We start from the raw sequence: 21817 nt of genomic DNA, 5'->3' as shown, positions 1-21817 counted from the left end.
AATGGCCCAGCCAGAGCCCTGACTTAAACCCAGTTGAGCATCTCCGGAGAAACCTGAACATGGCTGTCCACCAACGTTTACCATCCAACCTGACAGAACTGGAGAGGATCTGCAGGAGGAATGGCAGAGGATCCCCAAATCCAGGAGTGAAAACGTGTTTCATCTTTCCCAAAAAGACTCATGGCTGTATTAGGTCAAAAGGGTGCTTCAACTAAACACTGAGCAAAGGCTCTCAATACTGAGGACCATGTGATATTTCAGTTTACCTTTTGTAATAAATCTGCAAAAACTTCAACAATTCTGTGTGTTTCTGTCAATGTGGGGTGCTGTGTGTACATTAATGAGACAAAATGAACTTGATTTTAGAAAATGGCTGCAATATAACAGAGTGAAAAATGTAAGGGGGTCTGAATACTTTCTGTACCCACTGTATATAAACCAATATGATCATCAAGCCTGCATTTATTTGATCAAAAATACAGAAAATAACAGTCATTAAGGGCCCAAGCACTGATGGGGTGAGGATTGGAATTGCTCTGTCTTTTATTATTCTTCTCCGAAATTAATCGCTTTTTTAGGGCCTAAACATGCTCGAAAACTCAAGAAGCTTTTTAAAAAGTTAAAAACAGCAGCATTTATTTAAAATATAAATCTTAATACTATAACTTTTTATCAGTAAAACATTTTTATATATTTTTTTTTTATTTACAAAAAAAAAGAATTTACCTCAAACTTTTGTGTATATTGTAACAAAATATTTCCATTTTAAATAAATGCAGTTCTTTAACTTTTTATTCATAAAGAATCCTAAAAAAGTATCACGAGCTATAAAACAATATTATTAATCAGCACAAATGTTCTCAACATTAATAAGAAATCCCCATATTGAAGGATCATGTGACTCTGAAGACTGGAGTACTGATGATAAATTCAGCTTTGATGTATATTGTATATTCACATAGAGAACAGATGATTTACACTATTTGACAATATTAGTCTGAATTATTAAATTCAGCTTTGATCACAGGAATAAATCACACTTTACTATATATATATATATATATTCACATACAGAGTACCGCTGATAGACACTGCTTCTGTATATAAATAAATGCAGCCGTGGTGAAAATAAAAGTCTACTTTTTCATTAATGTTTCTAAATGTTTGACCAGAACTACGCACACACGCTCACGCACGCACGCACACGCACACAAAACACACACACACACACACACTTGTGGCCTTCAGTTAAAGGGGGAATTAGAATAATTTTGTTATGAGAGGTTTTCTCTTCCCTTTTAAAAGTTTACAAGTCAGTGATCTGGTCAGTTTAGGAACCTGTTTTTGGGGTCACGACCCACAGATCCCTTTTCTCTGTACCAGAGACACTGATGGAGCGATGTGCAGGACATGTTTGACCAGTACTATACACACACGCGCGTTTGTTTTTGTGACATATGGGGACATTCCATAGGTGTAATGGTTTTTATACTGCACAAACCGTATTTTCTATCCCCTTACACTGCCCCTAAACCTACCCATCACACACGCGCACACACACACACACACACACTAACAAACACTAACACACACACACACACTGCCCCTAAACATACCCATCACACACACACACACACACAGCCCCTAAACCTACCCATCACACACACACACTGCCCCTAAACCTACCCATCACACACACACACAGACACACAGACACACACACACACACACACAGACACACACACACACACACACACACACACACACACACACACACACACACACACACACACACACACACACACACACACACACACACACACACACACACACACACACACACACACACACACACACACACACACACACAGCCCCTAAACCTACCCATCACAGGAAACATTCTGCATTTTTACTTTCTCACATTTTCTTACACATTTGTGTCCTCATATGTCACAAAAACATGCCCACACACACACACACACACACACACACACACACACACACACACACACACACACACACACACACACCGATCCCTCTTCTCTATACTAAAGGCCAGACACTGATGGAGCTGGTCTGGCTCTGCGATGAGAAAGGACATGTTTGGACACTTCCGTCTTACCAGTTCATGGAGGGAGGAATCTGGCCTTGGGGCAGCGAGTAGAAGCTGGAGATCTCCTGCGCCTGATGCCTATGAACACCTGAGAGAGAGAGAGGAGAGAGAGAGAGACAGAGAGACAGAGAGAGAGAGAGAGAGAGAGACAGAGAGACAGAGAGAGAGAGAGAGAGAGAGAGAGAGAGAGAGAGAGAGAGAGAGAGACAGAGAGAGAGAGAGAAAGAGAGAGAGAGAGAGAGAGAGAGAGAGAGAGAGAGAGAGAGAGAGAGAGTCACATGACCCGGGCCATCATTACCACGCTGGGAACCTGCCATTACGCCGGCCTGGGCTCAGAGGTTAATCACTGAGCCATGTTCCCCGCAGGTACTGGACACGGAAAACCCCAAACCACAGCCTTTAACATTCCCACACTCAGACAACATTATTATCAACATATTTAAAAAATGATAGTAATAATAATAATAATCGTTTTTTGTTTGTTTGTTTCTTTACATTTTTCCAGATTTATGATTTAATACAAATTTATGATAAAACAAACTAATCAAATTTGAGAGTTTCTCTATGAAATAGTTTCTATCTCCAAATTCATTCATTGATTTTTCTGTTTTTATGGTAAAACATTTATGGTAAAAATTACAGTAAAATATAGTAATGAAAAATCATGAATATATGAAAAAAAATCATGAAAAATCATGAATATGAACAAATATAACACTTGTAGGGCTTTATGAAATTGCTTAGATATTTTCCCTATATTTCTTTCTGTTCCATTATTCACACTTTTTTTGTTTAGTTTTTATAAACATTAACAGTTTAATCATTTATTAAGATTTTTATTTAAAAACTAGTGTTGTTTGTTTACATTTTTCTGGATTTATGATTTTGATAGAAAATAATAGTGGTAATCATCAAATAAATTCATAAATATTAAACATATTTGATTCATCTTTTGAAATGTAATCAAATGCCACCTTGGTTTGAGTTTTCCCCTATATTGCGTCCTGTTTCATTATTCTCTTTTTTATTCCCCAATATTGATTTTGTTTTAAGTTTGTTTTTATGAAGTCGTCATCTTTATTTATATCGTGCTTTTATAATGCCGATTGTTTCAAAGCAGCTTCACAGAGTTAAACAGGACAATACTGCAGCAAGACTATAATATTCACAGATGCCCTGTTCCATCTAAAGTTGGTTGTTTTGACATGTTTTCATGCATTATACTCTCTAAAGGTGTATTATAATGTATTATAACTCTTGTTACAATTATTATTGAGGCCATACAATACAGTAAATTATAAGGCATAATTAATGAATTATAAAGCCTTTTAAAATGCATTATACAGAAAGACTTTAGTAAAGTGTGAAGTTTTCATTCTTAAAGCCTGTGTGTATATCGCATTATAAACAAACAGCGCTGCATAACAGATGTGTGAACATGGATGAAAAGTTGTGTGATATTCCTTAACTCTCTCCCCGCCAACGTTTTGGATCATTTTTACAAAACTTCCATGGCCAGCAGAATATATTGACCTCTTTTGTATCAACTCTTGTTGGTGGGTAAGTTTCATAAAAAAGTAACATTTTGATCAAAATCCAATTTTTTCTCAAATACTTCAGATCGGATTGAGAGCGATGATTGAAATACATTTATATTACTTATAAATGAAGTTACTTCTACTAGTTAGTAGAATGTTAGCATTAGCAAACGCTTTAAACTGGTTCACATCAGGAGACATTAGTGGTTTATATCAACACTGCAGAACTTGGCTCTTAAAGTGCGGTTTAGGGGTCATGTGATGGTGACATCAGCCAGTAAACCGGTTTACTGTGAGCTCGCGGCCTCGCGCAAATAAATTATCCGTGTGACCGGTGAAGTGTCTAACACTGATGATCTCTTCATCTCCTGTTAGTGGGTGGGATATATTAGGCAGCAAGTGAACATTTAGTCCTCAGAGTTGATGTGTGTGAAGCAGGAGAAATGGGCAAGCGTAAGGATTTGAGTGAATTTGGCCAGATTGTGACGGCTAGACGACTGGGTCAGAGCATCTCCAAAACTGCAGCTCTTGTGGGCTGTTCCCGGTCTGCAGTGGTCAGTATCTATCAAAAGTGCTCCAAGAGGACCAGTGGAGAACCGGCCACAGGGTCATGGGCGGCCAAGGCTCATTGATGCACGTGGGGAGCGAAGGCTGGCCCGTGGGGTCCGATCAAACAGACGAGCTACTGGAGCTCAAACTGCTCCAGAAGTTAATGCTGGTTCTGATAGAAAGCTGTCAGAATACACAGAGCAGCTCAGTTTGTTGCGTATGGGGCGGCATAGCCGCTGACCAGTCAGGGTGCCCATTGGGAACACATGGCCCCAGGATGCACTATGGGAAGAAGGCGAGCCGGCAGAGGCAGTGTGATGCTTTGGCCAATGTTCTGCTGGGAAACCTTGGGTCCTCCATCCATGTGGATGTTACTTTGACACGCTCCACCTACCTAAGCATTGCTGAGACCATGTTCAGCCTTTGATGGAAACGGTATTCTGGTGGCTGTGGCTCTTCCAGCAGGATAATGCTCCTGACACAAAGCACAAATGCTTCAGGAATGGTTTGAGGAGCACAACAACCAGTTTGAGGCGTCGACTCGGCCTCCAGATTCCCCAGATCTCAATCCAATCGAGCATCTGTGGGATGAGCTGAACAAACAAGTCCGATCTATCCCACCTCGCAACTCACAGAACTTAAAGGATCTGCTGCTAACATCTTGGTGCCAGATACCACAGCACACCTTCAGGGGTCGAGTGGAGTCCATCAGAGACGGGTCAGCAAAAGGGGGGACCAACACAATATTAGGAAGGTGGTTATTATGTTATGCCTGATCGGTGTATTTCGTCATTGAAGATTTCTTGAAAATAAATCTTGTTGTCATGAACTCAATATCGTGTACCGTCATCTTAATAAAAGTACAATTCTCAACAGCAAAAGTGCGGCCAGTGAAAACGGCGAGTGGACTCCTCTAGACTTTATATCTTCAGGAGACTTTCAGTGATGATGAATTTAAGCATCAGCAGATGTTTCTCCAGAAAATGTTTCTCATTAGAAATGGAAATTCGACCCAGACGGGTCATTAGTTGTCATACAGTACAATCACACACAGATCTCTGACCTTTGACCTCTTCTGAGGATCCTCCGCGTCTGAGAGCGAATAAACGGACGCGCTCCTGGCTTGAGATGTGTGGATCAGCCGTTTTGATAGGGTGGCTTGTGTATAAAACCATCATGTGATGATTTTGTAATTGTAAAATACACAAGAAAGACGCGTCCGTGTGTTTTCCCACAGGAAGTGATTTGTCAGCGGCGAGCAGCCGGCAGTTTCGAGTCTGTGTTTGCTGAAGAATGCTACTTGATGACTGTAATTTGCATTGCTCTGGGCCTGTTTGTGAAGCAAACCCTCAATAAATCTGCTGCAGGAATGCGAGTCGATCGCAGTCAGTCCTGAGAGAACGGCTCGACCTGCTATTGAGGAGGATACGGCTGAGTTTAGGGCGGGTTTAAAGGGTTAGTTCAGCCAGAAATGTAAATCCTGTCATTAATTCCTCCTGTGGTTGGCCAGCCGTCAGGCCAGAAGAGTTTTTGTGAGCAAAAATTGAATCGATTCCTGATTCGATCGCGTGTCAAACTGCTGAAATCACATGACTTTGGCGATCCGAATCATGAATCGATTCACTGAATCATAACGGTTTGAATCTTTGTTCTGAAATCGGCTCATCACTATATAAGTCGTTATTTAGTTTATTTTTGCGCACAAAAACTCTTCTGGCCTCTTCATAAATGATTGTAGAGCCGCTGTAGTGAGATGGGCTTTGTAGCGACGTCTTTAGTGCCTTTATGGGTCTTGAGAGAGGAAATGACATTGGTGTCAATGAAGGCCTTTCTGAGCCATCGGATTTCAACACTAATATCTTCATCTGTGTGTGAAGATGAGCGGAGGTCTGACGGCTGGCCAACCACAGGAGGAGTTAATCACACAATTTACATCTCTGGCTGAACTAACCCTTCAGGAGTAAAGGAAGATCAGTTTAGATGTACAATTACAGAAATGTATTACAGCATGCACGCATTTTTAAAGCAACTACAAAATGCATTGTACCAAATGATTCACGTAAATGTTTGTGTACGGTAAGACACGTCATATGAGCTTGGATGAAAAACAAGATGCTTTAAAAATAGTCTTTCAATATAAGACACACTCCACTTCACGCTCACCAAAGCCTGTGAAAGCGAAACCGATCAGATGCCTGAGATGACTGGAGAAAACACCGCCGGAATATCAGACCAACTACAGTAAGGCTCGAGCCTTCACGTACAGTAAGAGTCACGGGTTCAGACGCTCAGTGTTCGCTCCTGTACTTCACCTGGATATACATCATGAGTCATTATCACAAGAGCGTGTTGGGTCATGGTGGGTGAGTCTGGTACAGTTCACTGATTCACACACACACACACACACACACAGCCCCTAAACCTACCCATCACAGGAAACATTCTGCATTTTTACTTTCTCATAAAAACTCCTCCTGTGTGATTTATAAGCCTTTTGAAAAGTGGGGCCATGGGTAATGTCCTCATATTTCACCCTCTCCTGTAATACCTGTGTCATACCCATGGCATTATACACATTTGAGTCCTCATATGTCACAAAAACATGCCCACACACACACAGACGCACACACATACAATCACGCACATACACTCGCATACACACACACACACACACACACACACACACACACACACGCATGCATGCACGCACGCACACTCGCACGCATGCACACACACTCGCACGCATGCACACACACTCGCACGCATGCACACACACACACTCTCACAAAAAAAGGTACAGTGCTGTCACTGGGGCGGCACCCTAAGGTACAAAAGGCACATCTTTGTACCTTACTCACCCCTATAGGGTACATATCAGTACCTCAAGAGTGTGTATTAGTACCTTAAAGATACATAGTAGTACCTTTTCGGTTTTGTAGGGTACCGTGACAGAAATGTACCTTTTTTTCTGACAGTGCACACACAAACACACACTTGCACGCACAATTTCTAAGGCCTTTAAATTATCAACGTGATCAACTTTTACTGAAAAATTTAAAGCTATATATTTAAAATGGAACAGTTTTTTTAACCTTTAGACAAAATATTTAAATCTTTTTAGTTTTTAGCTTTGTCATATTTGATCCATCAGGCTCTTACGGCTCATATAGTGAGAATAAACACGTTTTATTCAGAGGCTCAAACTGAGCAAAAATATGCAACGAGCTGCAGATGCTGATATTTACACGGACACAAACTGATGAAAGGCTGATGCTTGTGATGTAAATCATTGAGATATTAATAACAGTAAAGCAGATGCTTACATAAAATGCATATAAATATTAATATCAGTGTCTTAGTGAGCTGATATTTAAATGCTTAGTTTTATGATCAGAGCGCTGTAGTTTTAAAACCTTTAATGCAATGATGATTGAGAGATGAAGAAATAAACCTTCCTCAAAGCCTGACGATCATATTTCATACTCATGATTTCTGATGATAAAGTTAACCTGCTTCAGTCTGAAATATCACACACTATATCAACGTTATTATAACATTTACTTGATAAAACACAGCAGAAAAACAAGTGAAGCACGAGCTAAAGGAGTGTGTGTGTGTGTGTGTGTGTGTGTGTGTGGGCATGTTTTTGTGACATATCAGGATTCAAATGTGTATAATGCCATGGGTATGACACAGGTATTACAGGAGAGGGTGAAATATGAGGACATTACCCATGGCCCCACTTTACAAAAGGCTTATAAATCACACAGGAGGTGTGTGTGTGTGTGTGTGTGTGTGTGTGTGTGTGTGTGTGTGTGTGTGTGTGTGTGTGTGTGTGTGTGTGGGCATGTTTTTGTGACATATGAGGACACAAATGTGTATAATGCCATGGGTATGACACAGGTATTACAGGAGAGGGTGAAATATGAGGACATTACCCATGGCCCCACTTTACAAAAGGCTTATAAATCACACAGGAGGAGTTTTTATGAGAAAGTAAAAATGCAGAATGTTTAGCGGCAGTGTGTGTGTGTGTCTGTGTGTGTGTGTTTGTGTGTGTGTGTGTGTGTCTCTGTGTGTGTGCACGTGTGTGTGTGTCTGTGTGTGTGCGTGTGTGCACGTGTGTGTGTGTGTGATGGGAAGGTTTAGGGGTAGGGGCAGTGTGTGTGTGTGTGTGCGTGACGGGTAGGTCTGGGGGGAGTGTGTGTGTGTGTGTGTGTGTATGTGTGTGTGTGTGTGTGTGTGTGTGTGTTTGTGTGTGTAATGGGTAGGTTTAGGGGCAGTGTAAGGGGATAGTAAATACGGTTTGTACAGTATAAAAACCATTACGCCTATGGAGAGTCCCCATATGTCTATAAAACAGATGTGTGTGTGTGTGTGTGTGTGTGTGTGTGTGTGTGTGTGTGTGTGTGTGTGTGTGTGTGTACCTGATTTCTGGCTGACGTCTGTGGGAATGTGTGTAGGATTGGGGTTGAAGTGATCGTACGGCAGCAGCGGCGTGAGAGGATGCATCCCCGGCTGGACCACCGACACTTTGTTGGACTGCAAGAAACACACACACACACACACACACACACAATAAGATGGTGGTCAGTTGAAGTCTGATGTTTGAAAGGCGGTGTGCGAGCGTGTCAGATGTTGAATACATTTGCTGAGAGAATCAATGGGAAGGAGCCATTTGATCGATACGCCTTTGATGATCAAGGCCAGCAGCACAAGAGCTTGTTTGCTTTCATGTCTCTGTTTACAAATGGCCTTCAATAACTCATGTGAAATCCAGTTTGCTAATGCTAACAGCATGTTGTTTGACACGATGTGTCATGGCGGTTGCATGGCTGGAAGTAGCTGCATTTCTTGGCCAAACTTCTGACTGCTGAGCCTTTCATATGGCCGTCTTTTCATCTGCGCGCCGAGCACATGTGTGCTAGTGAGGGAGAACGAGACGATTTGACATGTGTGGCCACGTTTATGTGAAAAGCCCGTTTTCTCCTTTAGTTCTTCATAATGCACAGAAGATGGAGACCCTCCGCATTAAAGAGCTGCTCAACACACCCAGGCTTTAACGGGATAGTTCAGCCAAAAATGAGAGTGTGATGTTTATCTGCAGGGTGTCCGAGATGTCGGTGTGTGTGTTTCTTCAGTCGAACACAAATGAAGATTTTTAACTCAGCCGTTGCTCGTATAATGCGTGTCAATGGGGTGTGTTTCTATGAGAGGAAAAAACACACAGACATACGAATCCATATTAAACCCTGTGGCTCGTTACGACACATTGATGTCTTAAGACACGAAACGATCGCTTTCTGCCAGAAACACAACAGTATGTGTGTTATTTTACCTCATATCAGACGCATCTCATCTAGTGTGCCCAGCGCCATTACTTCCGACGAAGAAGGTCAAAATAACCTCTAATACAGTAGCTTTTAATCAATGTTGTATACTGAAGGATATTTAGTTTTAATTTTAGCCTACATTTATTCACTCAAATTCATACTTAAATGCTGCTGTACATCTCTGAGCTGCCACTGTAAATCTTTATATATATGTATTTTATATTATTACACGGCTCTGTGAAATACTTGATTCTGATTGGTCAATCGCTCATTCCAGCGGTGTGTTATTCCCAGATCACACCCGCTCATCCGGGTACTGCGAGTTATCTTGACCGGTTCTACTTCTGTGCTTAACGCTGGCGCCATCTTGTGGCTTAAACAGCCGTGGGTTACAATGGAAGACTTCAAGGCAGGTTTCCTTTATAACGTTTTAAATATGGATATTTTTCTGACACAACCGCATCGATTGGAATCAGAAGGCTCTATTAACCCATCGGAGCCGTGTGGAGCACGTTATTTGACGGACAGCTGCATTTAATGGACTTCAAACACAACTACAACTACTGCTGGGATTAACGTTAGCCTGGACTTTTTGTCACGGTTCATGGATTCCCTGTCTCACTCTTGGGTGCGTGTTGAATGTAGGTGAGGGCGGAGCCTGGGATTGGCTCATCACGCACCTGTGGCTGATCACCTGCACCAGCTGCAACTCATCACTTTCACCCTATTTAGTCTCTCTGTTTCTCTCTTGTCTTTGTCAGAGCGTTGTTGGATGTTCCCCTTGTGTCTCCGTGTTGGTTGTCGTTTCCCCCTTCTGTGAAACGCTGGATCCCTTCCCGGATTACCTCAACCGCGCTCCCGAGTCACTGCTGCTCACAGCCTGCCCGTGTCGCCAACAGAGTCTCTCTCACTGCGCCGTCTTATCCGGACTTCTTCTGTGTTCTGAGTTTTGGCTTCTGTGACACTTCTGTCAATAAACTGAGTTACTTGCAATTGAATCCTGCCTCTGTGAATCCGTTACAGAACGCTCTGACCAACCATGGATTCAGCGAGTATCAACGCCCTACTGACCAGCAGCAACGAGAGACTGGACCAGCAGGAGGCGAACTTAACTGCCACAGGACAGGCAGTACACACCTTGGTGGCACGGGTGGCCGAGCTGACCCAACAGATGCAACAACTCGTCGGTCCCACGGTGCCCGACCCACCGCCGATTCCCCACACACCATCTGCTTCGCGGCAACTGGAACCACGTCTGCCTACCCCCGAGAGTTATGCCGGTGAGAGCAATTATTGCAGAGCCTTCCTTACCAAGTGTTCCTTGTTTTTTGCTCTTCAACCGCAGACTTTCAACACAGAAAGATCCAAGGTGGCATTCGTCCTCACCCTGCTCTCCAGACGAGCCGCACTTTGGGGAACGGCGGTGTGGGAGAACCAACATCCTTGCTGCTCCTCGTTCCAGACGCTGGCGGCAGAGATGAGAAGGGTGTTTGACCGAGCGGTGACCGGAAGAGAAGCGGCACGTCAACTCGCAGAGCTCCGCCAAGGTAACCGCTCGGTCTCGGATTATTCCATCGAGTTCCGCACCCTGGCCGCCGAGTGCAAGTGGAACGAGGAGGCACAGTGGGACATGTTCCTGCATGGGCTGGCTGACCGCATCCAGAAGGAGATATTCGCCATCGACCTTCCGGAGAAGATTGACGGTCTCATTGATCTTGCTTTGAGGGTGGACGCTCGTCTGAGTCGGCTGAGGTCCAGGATGGAGCCTCAGCATGGGAGTGTCGAATGCCCTCAGGCCAGCGCTACGGATGCGGTCAGCTACACCTTCGACTCGGAGCCCATGCAGGTGGGTCGAGCTCGGCTCTCCCGGGAGGAGAAGGCGAGACGGAGATCCCGTGGTCTTTGCCTGTACTGCGGCGGGAACGGACACCTGCTAGAGTCCTGCCCGGTAAAAGACCACGCCCGGCGGTAAAAGGAAGGCTACTGTCGGGCGGGATCTCCGTGGAAAAGACCTCATCCTCCACTCTCCTCCCGGTGAGATTGCTGTGGGCAGCTCAGGATTATTCCAGCCTCGCCCTCCTCGACTCGGGAGCGGAAGGTAACTTCATTGACTCTGCCCTTGCTCACAAACTTAACATACCCACCATTGCACTCAATAACACCATCTCTGTCAACGCACTCAACGGACAAGTTCTCCCTGACATTTCATTCACCACTGAACCACTTACACTGATCACTTCTGGCAACCACACCGAACGCATTTCATTTTTCATCCTGGACTCCCCTTTGGCTCCCGTTGTCCTCGGTCACCCTTGGCTGGAGTTACACAATCCAAGGGTTGACTGGGGACAAAACTCTGTGTCTGCGTGGAGTGAGAAATGTTATGAGTCTTGTTTGGTGTCTGCTTGTTCGTCTGTTTCTCGTTCTGTTTTTCAGAGTGAGACGGTGAATCTGTCTAACGTGCCTCCGGAGTACCTCGACCTGAAGGAAGTGTTCAGTAAGTCCCGAGCTGCTTCTCTCCCTCCGCATCGTCCCTATGACTGTGCTATAGATTTACTCCCAGGTAAGTCTCCGCCTAAGGGCAAACTATACTCTCTTTCTATTCCAGAGAGGGAGGCCATGGAGAAATATATTTCTGATTCTCTAGCCTCCAAATTCATCCGCCCTTCCTCTTCTCCAGCGGGGGCGGGGTTCTTCTTCGTGGGGAAGAAGGATGGTTCTCTGCGACCTTGCATTGATTACCGAGGGCTGAATAACATCACGGTAAAGAATACCTATCCTTTGCCGTTGATGTCTTCAGCTTTCGAGAGGTTACAGGGAGCATCCGTCTTCACGAAGTTGGACTTACGTAACGCTTATCATTTGGTTCGCATCAGGGAGGGGGATGAATGGAAAACCGCATTTAACACCCCCAGGGGGCATTTTGAATACTTGGTCATGCCTTTCGGCCTTTCCAACTCCCCAGCGGTTTTCCAGGCACTCGTCAATGATGTGTTGAGAGACATGGTCGACCAATTCATATATGTCTACCTGGATGACATTTTGATTTTTTCTTCGTCTCTCCAGGAACATGTTCGACACGTCAGAGTGCTTCAGAGGTTGCTAGAGAATGGGCTTTTTGTCAAGGCGGAGAAATGCGCTTTTCATGCACAGTCTGTTCCTTTTTTAGGGTACATCGTGTCATCGGAGGGAATGCGCATGGATCCCGACAAGGTTAAGGCTGTGATGGATTGGCCAAGTCCAGATTCCCGTAAGGCCCTACAGAGGTTTCTGGGGTTCGCCAATTTCTATCGGCGTTTTATTCGCAATTTCAGCCAACTAGCCGCACCTCTGACTGCCTTGACCTCTCCCCGAATGACGTTCAGGTGGTCCGATACAGCCGAGGCTGTATTCGCCAAACTGAAAAGCCGCTTTGTTTCGGCTCCCATCTTAGTCGCCCCTGATCCCACACGTCAGTTCGTGGTAGAGGTCGACGCGTCAGAGGTGGGGGTAGGAGCGGTTCTTTCACAGCGCTCTCCCTCAGATGACAAGATGCACCCGTGCGCGTTTTTCTCCCATCGTCTTTCTCCTGCCGAACGCAATTATGACATTGGTAACAGAGAGTTGTTGGCCGTCAAGTTAGCGTTGGAGGAGTGGCGTCATTGGCTTGAAGGGTCGGGGGTACCTTTTATTGTATGGACGGATCATAAGAACCTTGAATATATTAGATCTGCTAAAAGACTCAACTCCAGGCAGGCTCGGTGGGCACTTTTTTTCGGACGTTTTGACTTTGTTCTCTCGTACCGCCCCGGGTCTAAAAACATCAAACCCGACTCTTTATCTCGTATTTTTGATGCTTCCGAACGCCTGGTTACTCCCGAGTGTATTTTGCCAGAGAAGATAGTTATCTCTACACTCACATGGGAGTAGGGATGGGTATCGTTAGGTTTTAACGGTATTACTACTCTTACCGATACTGCTTATCGGTCCGGTACTTTAACGGTATTCTTATCGGTACTTTTTGAGATTATATATATATATATATATATATATATATATATATATATATACGCACACACACACAATTAACAAAAATACACAGCCTACACATGCAGTGCTTTCATTTCAGGAAGAATTCTACTAATCAAATGTAAAATAACACTGTTCATCATAAATAGCCAAATTAATGCTTATTAAAGCTGAAGTTATTCATGCAAGAGCTGTGAGTGATTTTCTCTTTGCATTTGGTTGTTTAATTCGCAGTAATTCGTCAGCATGTTTATTTACACTGCTGCCTCTTTAAGACAGACGTGCAGATCTATAGGCGACTGATAATAGGCAGATGGACTATATTTTCTCCTGACTATATCCATAATAACTACGTCCATTTTAGACACAAATTGTGTTGTGTTTAAGAGACTCTCCAAGCCGTTCATTTTGCCATAGATGTTTGTGTACATTTGATCGTTTAGACGCGAGTGTGAAAACGAAAGTGTAATTTGCTCGTCTCGTTTGCGGCTGTTTCAGAGCGCGCGCGTCGACTTGGGAACAATCTCTTGCGCACATGCACATTTGTGCATTTAATCGCTCTTTTTATTATTAAACGCGTCCCACAATTTACCAACAGTGGCTAGACTGTATTTTACAACTATCACTGATCGTGCTGATTCTGTCATTACGTTTGAGTTTGGAGAAATGACAGCGTAGGCTACTGCTGCAAAGGGAATTAAGTTGGGCTAGACATAAATATTATTATTATAATCTTTGGAAGACAAAATCTAAAATAAAAGCAGACTATCACAGATCTAAAGTGTAACCAGGCTACGTTTGAATGTTTGGTTCTGTCCTCGGCTGTCGTTTGCGGAGCTCTCTCTCTCTCTCTCTCTCTCTCTCTCTCTCTCTCTCTCTCTCTCTCTCTCGTCACGTGTATTTTCAAAAGTACCGACAGCAGAACCGATAACGTCCGAGCTTATCGATACAACGGTCTTTCAAAATTCAGCCCCGGGGCCCGTTTAATACCGGTTTTCGGTACCCATCCCTACATGGGAGATCGAATCGAAGGTCAAAGTGGCCTTAGAAGGGGTAACGCCCCCGCCCGGCGGCCCACCGAGTTGTTTGTTCGTTCCGGAGGGGTTAAGATCCGAGGTCCTCAAATGGGGTCACTGCTCCAACATTGCCTGTCATCCAGGGGTAAACCGCACTTGCAGTTTAATAAAGCAACGATTTTGGTGGCCACTTATGGCTCGCGACATTCGCAGTTTCGTTTTGGCTTGCTCGGTCTGTGCGGTTGGTAAGACATCTAACCAACCTCCCCAGGGGTTACTTCAGCCGCTGTCTGTTCCTTCGAGACCCTGGTCCCACATCGCTCTAGATTTTGTTACCGCCCTCCCGCCCTCCCAGGGCAAGACGGTCGTTTTGACCGTCGTGGACCGATTCTCGAAGGCAGCACATTTCATTCCCTTGCCCAAACTACCCTCAGCCAAGGAGACAGCGGTATCTTTAGTAGATCACGTCTTTCGGTTACATGGCCTCCCGATGGACGTGGTCTCCGACAGAGGTTCCCAATTTGTGTCCAAATTTTGGCAGGAGTTTTGTAAATTACTAGGAGCCACGGTTAGTCTGTCTTCGGGTTATCACCCCCAAAGCAATGGTCAGACCGAGAGAGCCAATCAGGATCTGGAGAGAGTGTTGCGATGTTTGGTATCCAAGAATCCTTCATCCTGGAGCCAGCAACTCTCTATGGTTGAGTACGCTCATAACTCGTTACCAGTGTCATCTACGGGCCTTTCGCCATTTGAGTGTAGTGTAGGTTACCAGCCACCTATTTTTCCTAGTCTGGATTCCGAGGTCGCGGTCCCCTCTGTTCACGCCTTTATCCAGAGGTGTCATCGCACATGGACCAGAGCCCGTGAGACTCTGCTCCAGGTGGGAGCACGCACCAAGGCTAAAGCCGATCGCCACCGGTCTAAGCCTCCCGTTTACGTCGTCGGTCAAAAAGTGAGGCTTTCTACCAAGAACATTCCTCTCCGCTCCATATCTAATAAACTTGCTCCCAAATTTATCGGCCCGTTCACTGTCACCAAGATCATTAGTCCGGTGACAGTCCGCCTCAAACTCCCTCCGGCGTACAGGAGGATTCATCCCGCCTTCCATGTATCCAAAATCAAACCTGTTTTTCACTCCCACCTTAATCCGCCAGTCCCGGTTCCCCCACCGCCGCGACTCGTAGATGGGGAACCAACTTATTCGGTTAATCGCATTCTGGATTCTAGACGGAGGGGACGCGGTTTCCAGTACTTGGTGGACTGGGAAGGTTACGGTCCGGAGGAGAGAAGTTGGGTTCCTGCTAGGGACATTCTGGATCACTCCCTTATTGATGATTACAATCAACAGGTAAGGTCGGCTGGGAGCGTCAGGGGACGCTCCTAGGGGGAGGGGTACTGTCACGGTTCATGGATTCCCTGTCTCACTCTTGGGTGCGTGTTGAATGTAGGTGAGGGCGGAGCCTGGGATTGGCTCATCACGCACCTGTGGCTGATCACCTGCACCAGCTGCAACTCATCACTTTCACCCTATTTAGTCTCTCTGTTTCTCTCTTGTCTTTGTCAGAGCGTTGTTGGATGTTCCCCTTGTGTCTCCGTGTTGGTTGTCGTTTCCCCCTTCTGTGAAACGCTGGATCCCTTCCCGGATTACCTCAACCGCGCTCCCGAGTCACTGCTGCTCACAGCCTGCCCGTGTCGCCAACAGAGTCTCTCTCACTGCGCCGTCTTATCCGGACTTCTTCTGTGTTCTGAGTTTTGGCTTCTGTGACACTTCTGTCAATAAACTGAGTTACTTGCAATTGAATCCTGCCTCTGTGAATCCGTTACACTTTTTAAATATAACTCTGATTGTATTTGTCTGACAGAAGAATGTCATAAACACCTATAATGACTTGAGGGTGAGTAAATCATAGGCTTGCTACTAATTATTTATTTGAGACTAGTAGCCGTGTAATAAGCGGGATAATGTCCACCCAGCCGGCTGTTATCGCAGAATAAACCTCTTCAGAGCGATGCTCCGCTTTGCAAGAGTATTGCAATAAAAACATTTTCTCCTTAACCCTTTTCTGTTCCTGTCGCCTAAGAATAGAATACTAAAAAAACGAACTGAACCGAAAAACCGTGGTTAAAAACCGAGGTATGTATTGAACCGTGGACTAACTGTATTGTTACATCTCTAATATATATATATATATATATATATATATATATATATATATATATATATATATATATTCATCATTAGTGCCTGTGCTGATCGGTCAAATGAGGCATCTATAAATATATTTCTATGATCGCGCAATTATTTTGACCTTCTTCGCTGGAAGTAATGGCGTTGGGAACACTAGATGAGATGCGTCTGATATGAGGTAAAATAACACACATACTGTTGTGTTTCTGGCAGAAAGCGATCGTTTCGTGTCTTAAGACATCAATGTGTCGTAACGAGCCACAGGGTTTAATATGGATTCGTATGTCTGTGTTTTTTACTCTCATAGAAACACACCCCATTAAACGAGCAACGGTTGAGTTCAAAATCTTAAAAATTTGTGTTCGACTGAAGAAACACACACACCTACATCTCAGATGCCCAGCAGATAAACATCACACTCTCAAGATACACACACACAAGAATATTCAGTGTTATATATATATATATATATATATATATATATATATATATATATATATATATATATATATATATATATATACCATTTGCTGAATGTTATTAAATTTCTGCACCCTAAAACTACCCTCTGAAAAACCTGAGAAAGTAAACGCATGTGTATCAGTGTATTAGACCTGTGCATTCACTCGTAAAGTGACAGCAGCCTAATATTCCTGCCATCTGTGCTTTTAATGTGAATCAAACAACAAAAGACAAAGAAAATCACTCACTGCTCTTTAATAAGGATCAATTAATAAGGGTTTTTAATTTATAGAGTGAAGACTGTGCAGTGTTATATTACATTTGCTTAATTTTATTACATTTCTGTACATGAAAAATGTATATTAGTTAGGCTAGTATAGTTTTAGCTGTGGTATTGAAACTGGAAAAGAGACTTGTGAATTTTTACTGGTATCTAAACTGTTGGGGTCATTATTATTGCCTGTTTTTGCAGTTTCATGGCCTGTATAAGTCTACTCTTAAGTGTGGCATTAAGTTAGTTTTAGGCCCTGGGAGCAAGAGCTCATCTTAAACACAAGTATACATTAATTTCACTGTGCTGATATAGAATCAAACATGGATATTATATATCAGAGCACAACTCTATTTGCATGTGGTGCTTTCCTTTAATCCTGCGTGTCTTTGAACGGGAATGCAGGGACTGGTCCTTTAATACTGACCGGTGAGGGACACGATGACCCGTCTAATGTCTAATGTATTCTTTGCTTTAAAAATCGAAGTGGTTTTTTGAAGCGGAAATTAGAGGCCCTTTCGGGGGCGAGAGCTTTTGAGTGTTACGTCTTTAATCTCGGATGTGTCAAGCACACGACGCATTTGAATGATTTCACACGCTTTATGCTGTCACTGCTTTTGATTGATTTCATTGCCTTTGGTCTGCAGTGATAATGCCTGAAGGAAATGCATCTCCATTGATGATCATCAAGAACATCTGAAGAGTCACATGATCGCTCGTTTCCTTACACTTGACGAGACACCTAGATCACTTAATCCAAACCAGAAACCGTATTTAATAATCAAATAATTACAAAGTAAAAAATGCTTCTCTTACTTAGTATTTTTGTCTTGTTGTAAGTCCAAATATCTAATAATTCTTACATTAAGAAACATTTACTAGACAAGCAAAAGTTTTCATGTTGTTTTGGGGGAAAATAACTCAAAATGAAGCGAGCTTTTGCTTAAAATAAGATAAATAATCTTGTTTTCTGTTAATACTAAAATAATTTTGCTTACCCCATTGGCAGATTATTTAGCTTATTTTAGGCAAAAAACTCTCTTCATTTAGAGATATTTTCCCCCAAAACAATACAAAAACTTTTGCTTGTCTAGTAAAGGTTTCTTAATGTAAGAATTGTTAGATATTAGGACTTTAAAAAAAATGTCTTACCCCATCGGCAGATTATTTATCTTATTTTATGCACAAACTTGTTTTTTCCTAAAACAAGACAATAATTTGTACTCGTCTAGTAAATGTTTCTTAATGTAACAATTTTTAGATGTTTGGACTAGAAACAAGACAAAACTATTAAATAAGAAAAGCATTTTTTGCAGTGCTCTATAGAGAAGCCTTTTTAAGAGCCAAAAGGGTTCTGTCTTGTCATTACAGATCCTTTAGCATAAAAGGTTCTCTGGAGTAAACTCAACTATTCTTCTATATAGAGGCTTTTAGGGGTTCCAGATACGCATCGGCAATATAACCTTTTCTTCTAAAAGTGTACAGTTATACATTTTATTCCTCAAAGAAGAATATTTTACCTACAGTTTATTCATGGCTTCTTTTGTTTTGAACAATTATGTGTTTTGTTTACACTGTAACAAAAAACACAAACTCACTTAAAAATACAGGTCAAACGGCCCAACTATAGGAAACACTGATCTCCATCATGGTGAGCAAACATGTTCAATAAAACATCAACATCTAAACCTCTGTTAATTCTCAATCAGAGCTGCTATAGGTGTGTGGACATCTTAAAACATTATTTTCCTCACCCCATTGGCAGATTATTTAGCTAATTTTAAGCAAAAACTCTCTTCATTTTGAGTTATTTTTTCTCAAAACAAGACCAATTCTACTTGTCTAATAAATGTTTCTTAATGTAAGAATGTTTAGATATTCAGACTAGAAACAAGACAAAAATACTAAGTAAGAAAAGCATTTTTTGCAGTTTTTTAGCCTTTTTTAGGGTGCTTTCACATCTCTAGTTCGGTTCATTTGGTCCGAACCAAGGGCAAACTATTATACATTGTTGCATTTTTCAGCTTTTTTGGTTCCTTTTCACACCACACTGATTGCTTTGGTCCGAACCAGTTGAAACGAACCAAAACGCAGTCACGTGACAACATCCACATCACTCATTGGCCGTGGCGTATTTCCTAAACTGCTTTTCGATTGGTCAGAATTTACGTGTGGGAAAATTCCAGCAGAAGAGGCAAAGCCAGCAAACTATAATAACCCTATGGAGAGACGACTGCGGGCTGGTTTCGTCCCTGGCCATAGTCTCCTACACTGTGTGTATTTACCACAGAACGCAAACAATACATTTCTCTAATGAAGCGCGGATGCGGCGTGAACACAGCGCTCTAATGCACTGCAGGCGGCGAGAGCGCACCGCTCGTCACTTCAAGAGGAGGCGTGCATTAATTAATCTTAACTCATGCTCATCTTCCGAAAATATTGCCAACGATCTATCAGGTAATAATGTCATGCACACAATGTCAGCGGAGCTAACTACGGCAGCTGGTTTAGTCCAAAAATTATCAGTACTTTTGCAGTTGGTTCTGTTCGAGGTCGGATCACGTTCTCACCACAAACGAACCGCTCCAGAGTTCGTTTGAAAGCGTACCGAGATCAGCTCTTCAAGGAGGTCTCGGTACGCTTGTTTGGTCCGCTTTCGGTGCGCACCCGAGTGCGATTGCTGCTTTCAGACCTGACCAAACGAACCGCACCAAAGAGGGAAACCAACTCTAGTACGATTCAACACGGCAGGTGTGAAAAGCCCCAAAAGGGCTCGTTCTTGTCATTATAGATCCTTTTACGGGGTCCAAATATGTAGAACCTTTTATTTCTAAGAGTGTACAGTTATACGTTTTGTTCCTCAATGAAGAAAATTGTACCTCCACTGTACCTACACAGCATGACTTTAACCTCTCAATAAAAGAGAGGATGAGCTGAAGAACAAGTCAAGTCAAACGGCCCAACTAAAGGAAACACTGATCTCCATAATGGTGAGCAAACATGTTCAATAAAACATCAACATCTAAACCTCTGTTAATTCTCAATCAGAGCTGCTTTAGGTGTGTGTACAGCGGCGCACTCGGACCGAACTGAGGAAAACAATGGTATAGTTGCACCCTGAGGACCAACTGTGTAGCTTTAAAGGTACAGTTATATGTTCAGGAACAAAATTGTACCTTTTTTTCTGAGAGTGTGACTTCAACCTCTCAATAAAAGAGAGGATGAGCTGAAGATTCAAAATATGACCTTCTGAATACTGGCACACTTTATGAATGTTTCAATCGCCTGATTACTGTAACTGAGAAAGTCTGCATTTCCTGAGTGAGTGAAAGTGAGATGAGCAGAGTTTCCACAGTGGTCTTTAGGGCTGAGCGCCGGCTCCTGTTGTGCTGAGGGTTAGGGTGCGTGGGCTCATTAGATCGAGGTCAGGCTCCTTTCGAAGCCTGCTGAATGTGGTTAGGAGCTGAGATGGCGGTGCCCAAACCCTTCAGCTACGCCTCCTGCTCCCTGGGCCACAATCTGGAAATCATTCTGAGATCTGTGCCATGGGGAAAATGAGTGCCACTTAGCTGGAGGTTTGAGGAACTTCAAAGAGAACGCAGACATAACAACAGAGACGCGTCTAAACACACTCAGCCCCCTCATGAGCCCTGATCGCCACACACACACACACACACACACACACAGCCCCCTCATGAGCCGGCTCTGATCACCACACACACTCACTCACACACACTCAGCCCCCTCATGAGCCGAAACTCTGACCGCCATACACACACACACACTCACACACACACACACTCATACACACTCAGACCCCTCATGAGTCAGCTCTGATCACCATACACACTAATGCTCAAGACTATAGAAAGATGGAGCAACGTCAGGAGAGTCACACACACACACTCAGCCCCCTCATGAGCTCTGATCGCCATACACACTCACACACTCAGCCCCCTCATGAGCCGAAACTCTGATCGCCATACACACACTCACACACACTCAGACCCCTCATGAGCTCTGATCGCCGTACACACTCACACACACTCAGACCCCTCATGAGCCGAAACTCTGATCGCCATACACACACACACACACACACACACACACACACACACACACACTCAGCCCCCTCATGAGCTCTGATCACCATACACACTCACACACATACACACACACACTCAGCCTTCTCATGAGTCGAAACTCTGATCACATACACTCACGCACATACTCACACACACTCAGCCCCCTCATGAGCCAGCTCTGATCGCCATACACACTCACACACACTCACACACACTCAGCCCCCTCATGAGCTTTGATCGCCATACACACTCAT

The 21817-nt window shown here is 43.6% G+C and overlaps 2 protein-coding genes across 12 annotated transcripts in view; both read right to left on the bottom strand.

Annotated features, from left to right (window-relative positions):
• Nucleotides 1-21817, bottom strand: part of ube2b (ubiquitin-conjugating enzyme E2B (RAD6 homolog)) — a 254975-nt gene that overhangs the window by 103395 nt on the left and 129763 nt on the right. The gene's annotated exons all lie outside the window — the stretch shown is intronic.
• The window catches only part of tcf7 (transcription factor 7), a 94151-nt gene that overhangs the window by 29319 nt on the left and 43015 nt on the right, over nucleotides 1-21817 (bottom strand). For all 11 annotated transcript variants that reach the window (XM_067422922.1, XM_067422920.1, XM_067422923.1 and 8 more), the window contains exons 4-5: nucleotides 8628-8742; nucleotides 2123-2201 (exon numbers count right to left, since the gene is read on the bottom strand). In XM_067422922.1, coding sequence (XP_067279023.1) covers nucleotides 2123-2201; nucleotides 8628-8742 — 194 coding nt within the window. The remainder of the gene's footprint in view (nucleotides 1-2122; nucleotides 2202-8627; nucleotides 8743-21817) is intronic.

The sequence above is a fragment of the Pseudorasbora parva genome, chromosome 18 (assembly GCF_024679245.1).
Source record: "Pseudorasbora parva isolate DD20220531a chromosome 18, ASM2467924v1, whole genome shotgun sequence".
Lineage (NCBI taxonomy): Eukaryota > Metazoa > Chordata > Actinopteri > Cypriniformes > Gobionidae > Pseudorasbora > Pseudorasbora parva.
Note: the sequence above shows the minus strand (reverse complement) of the source record. Positions and strands in the feature narration are given on the sequence as shown.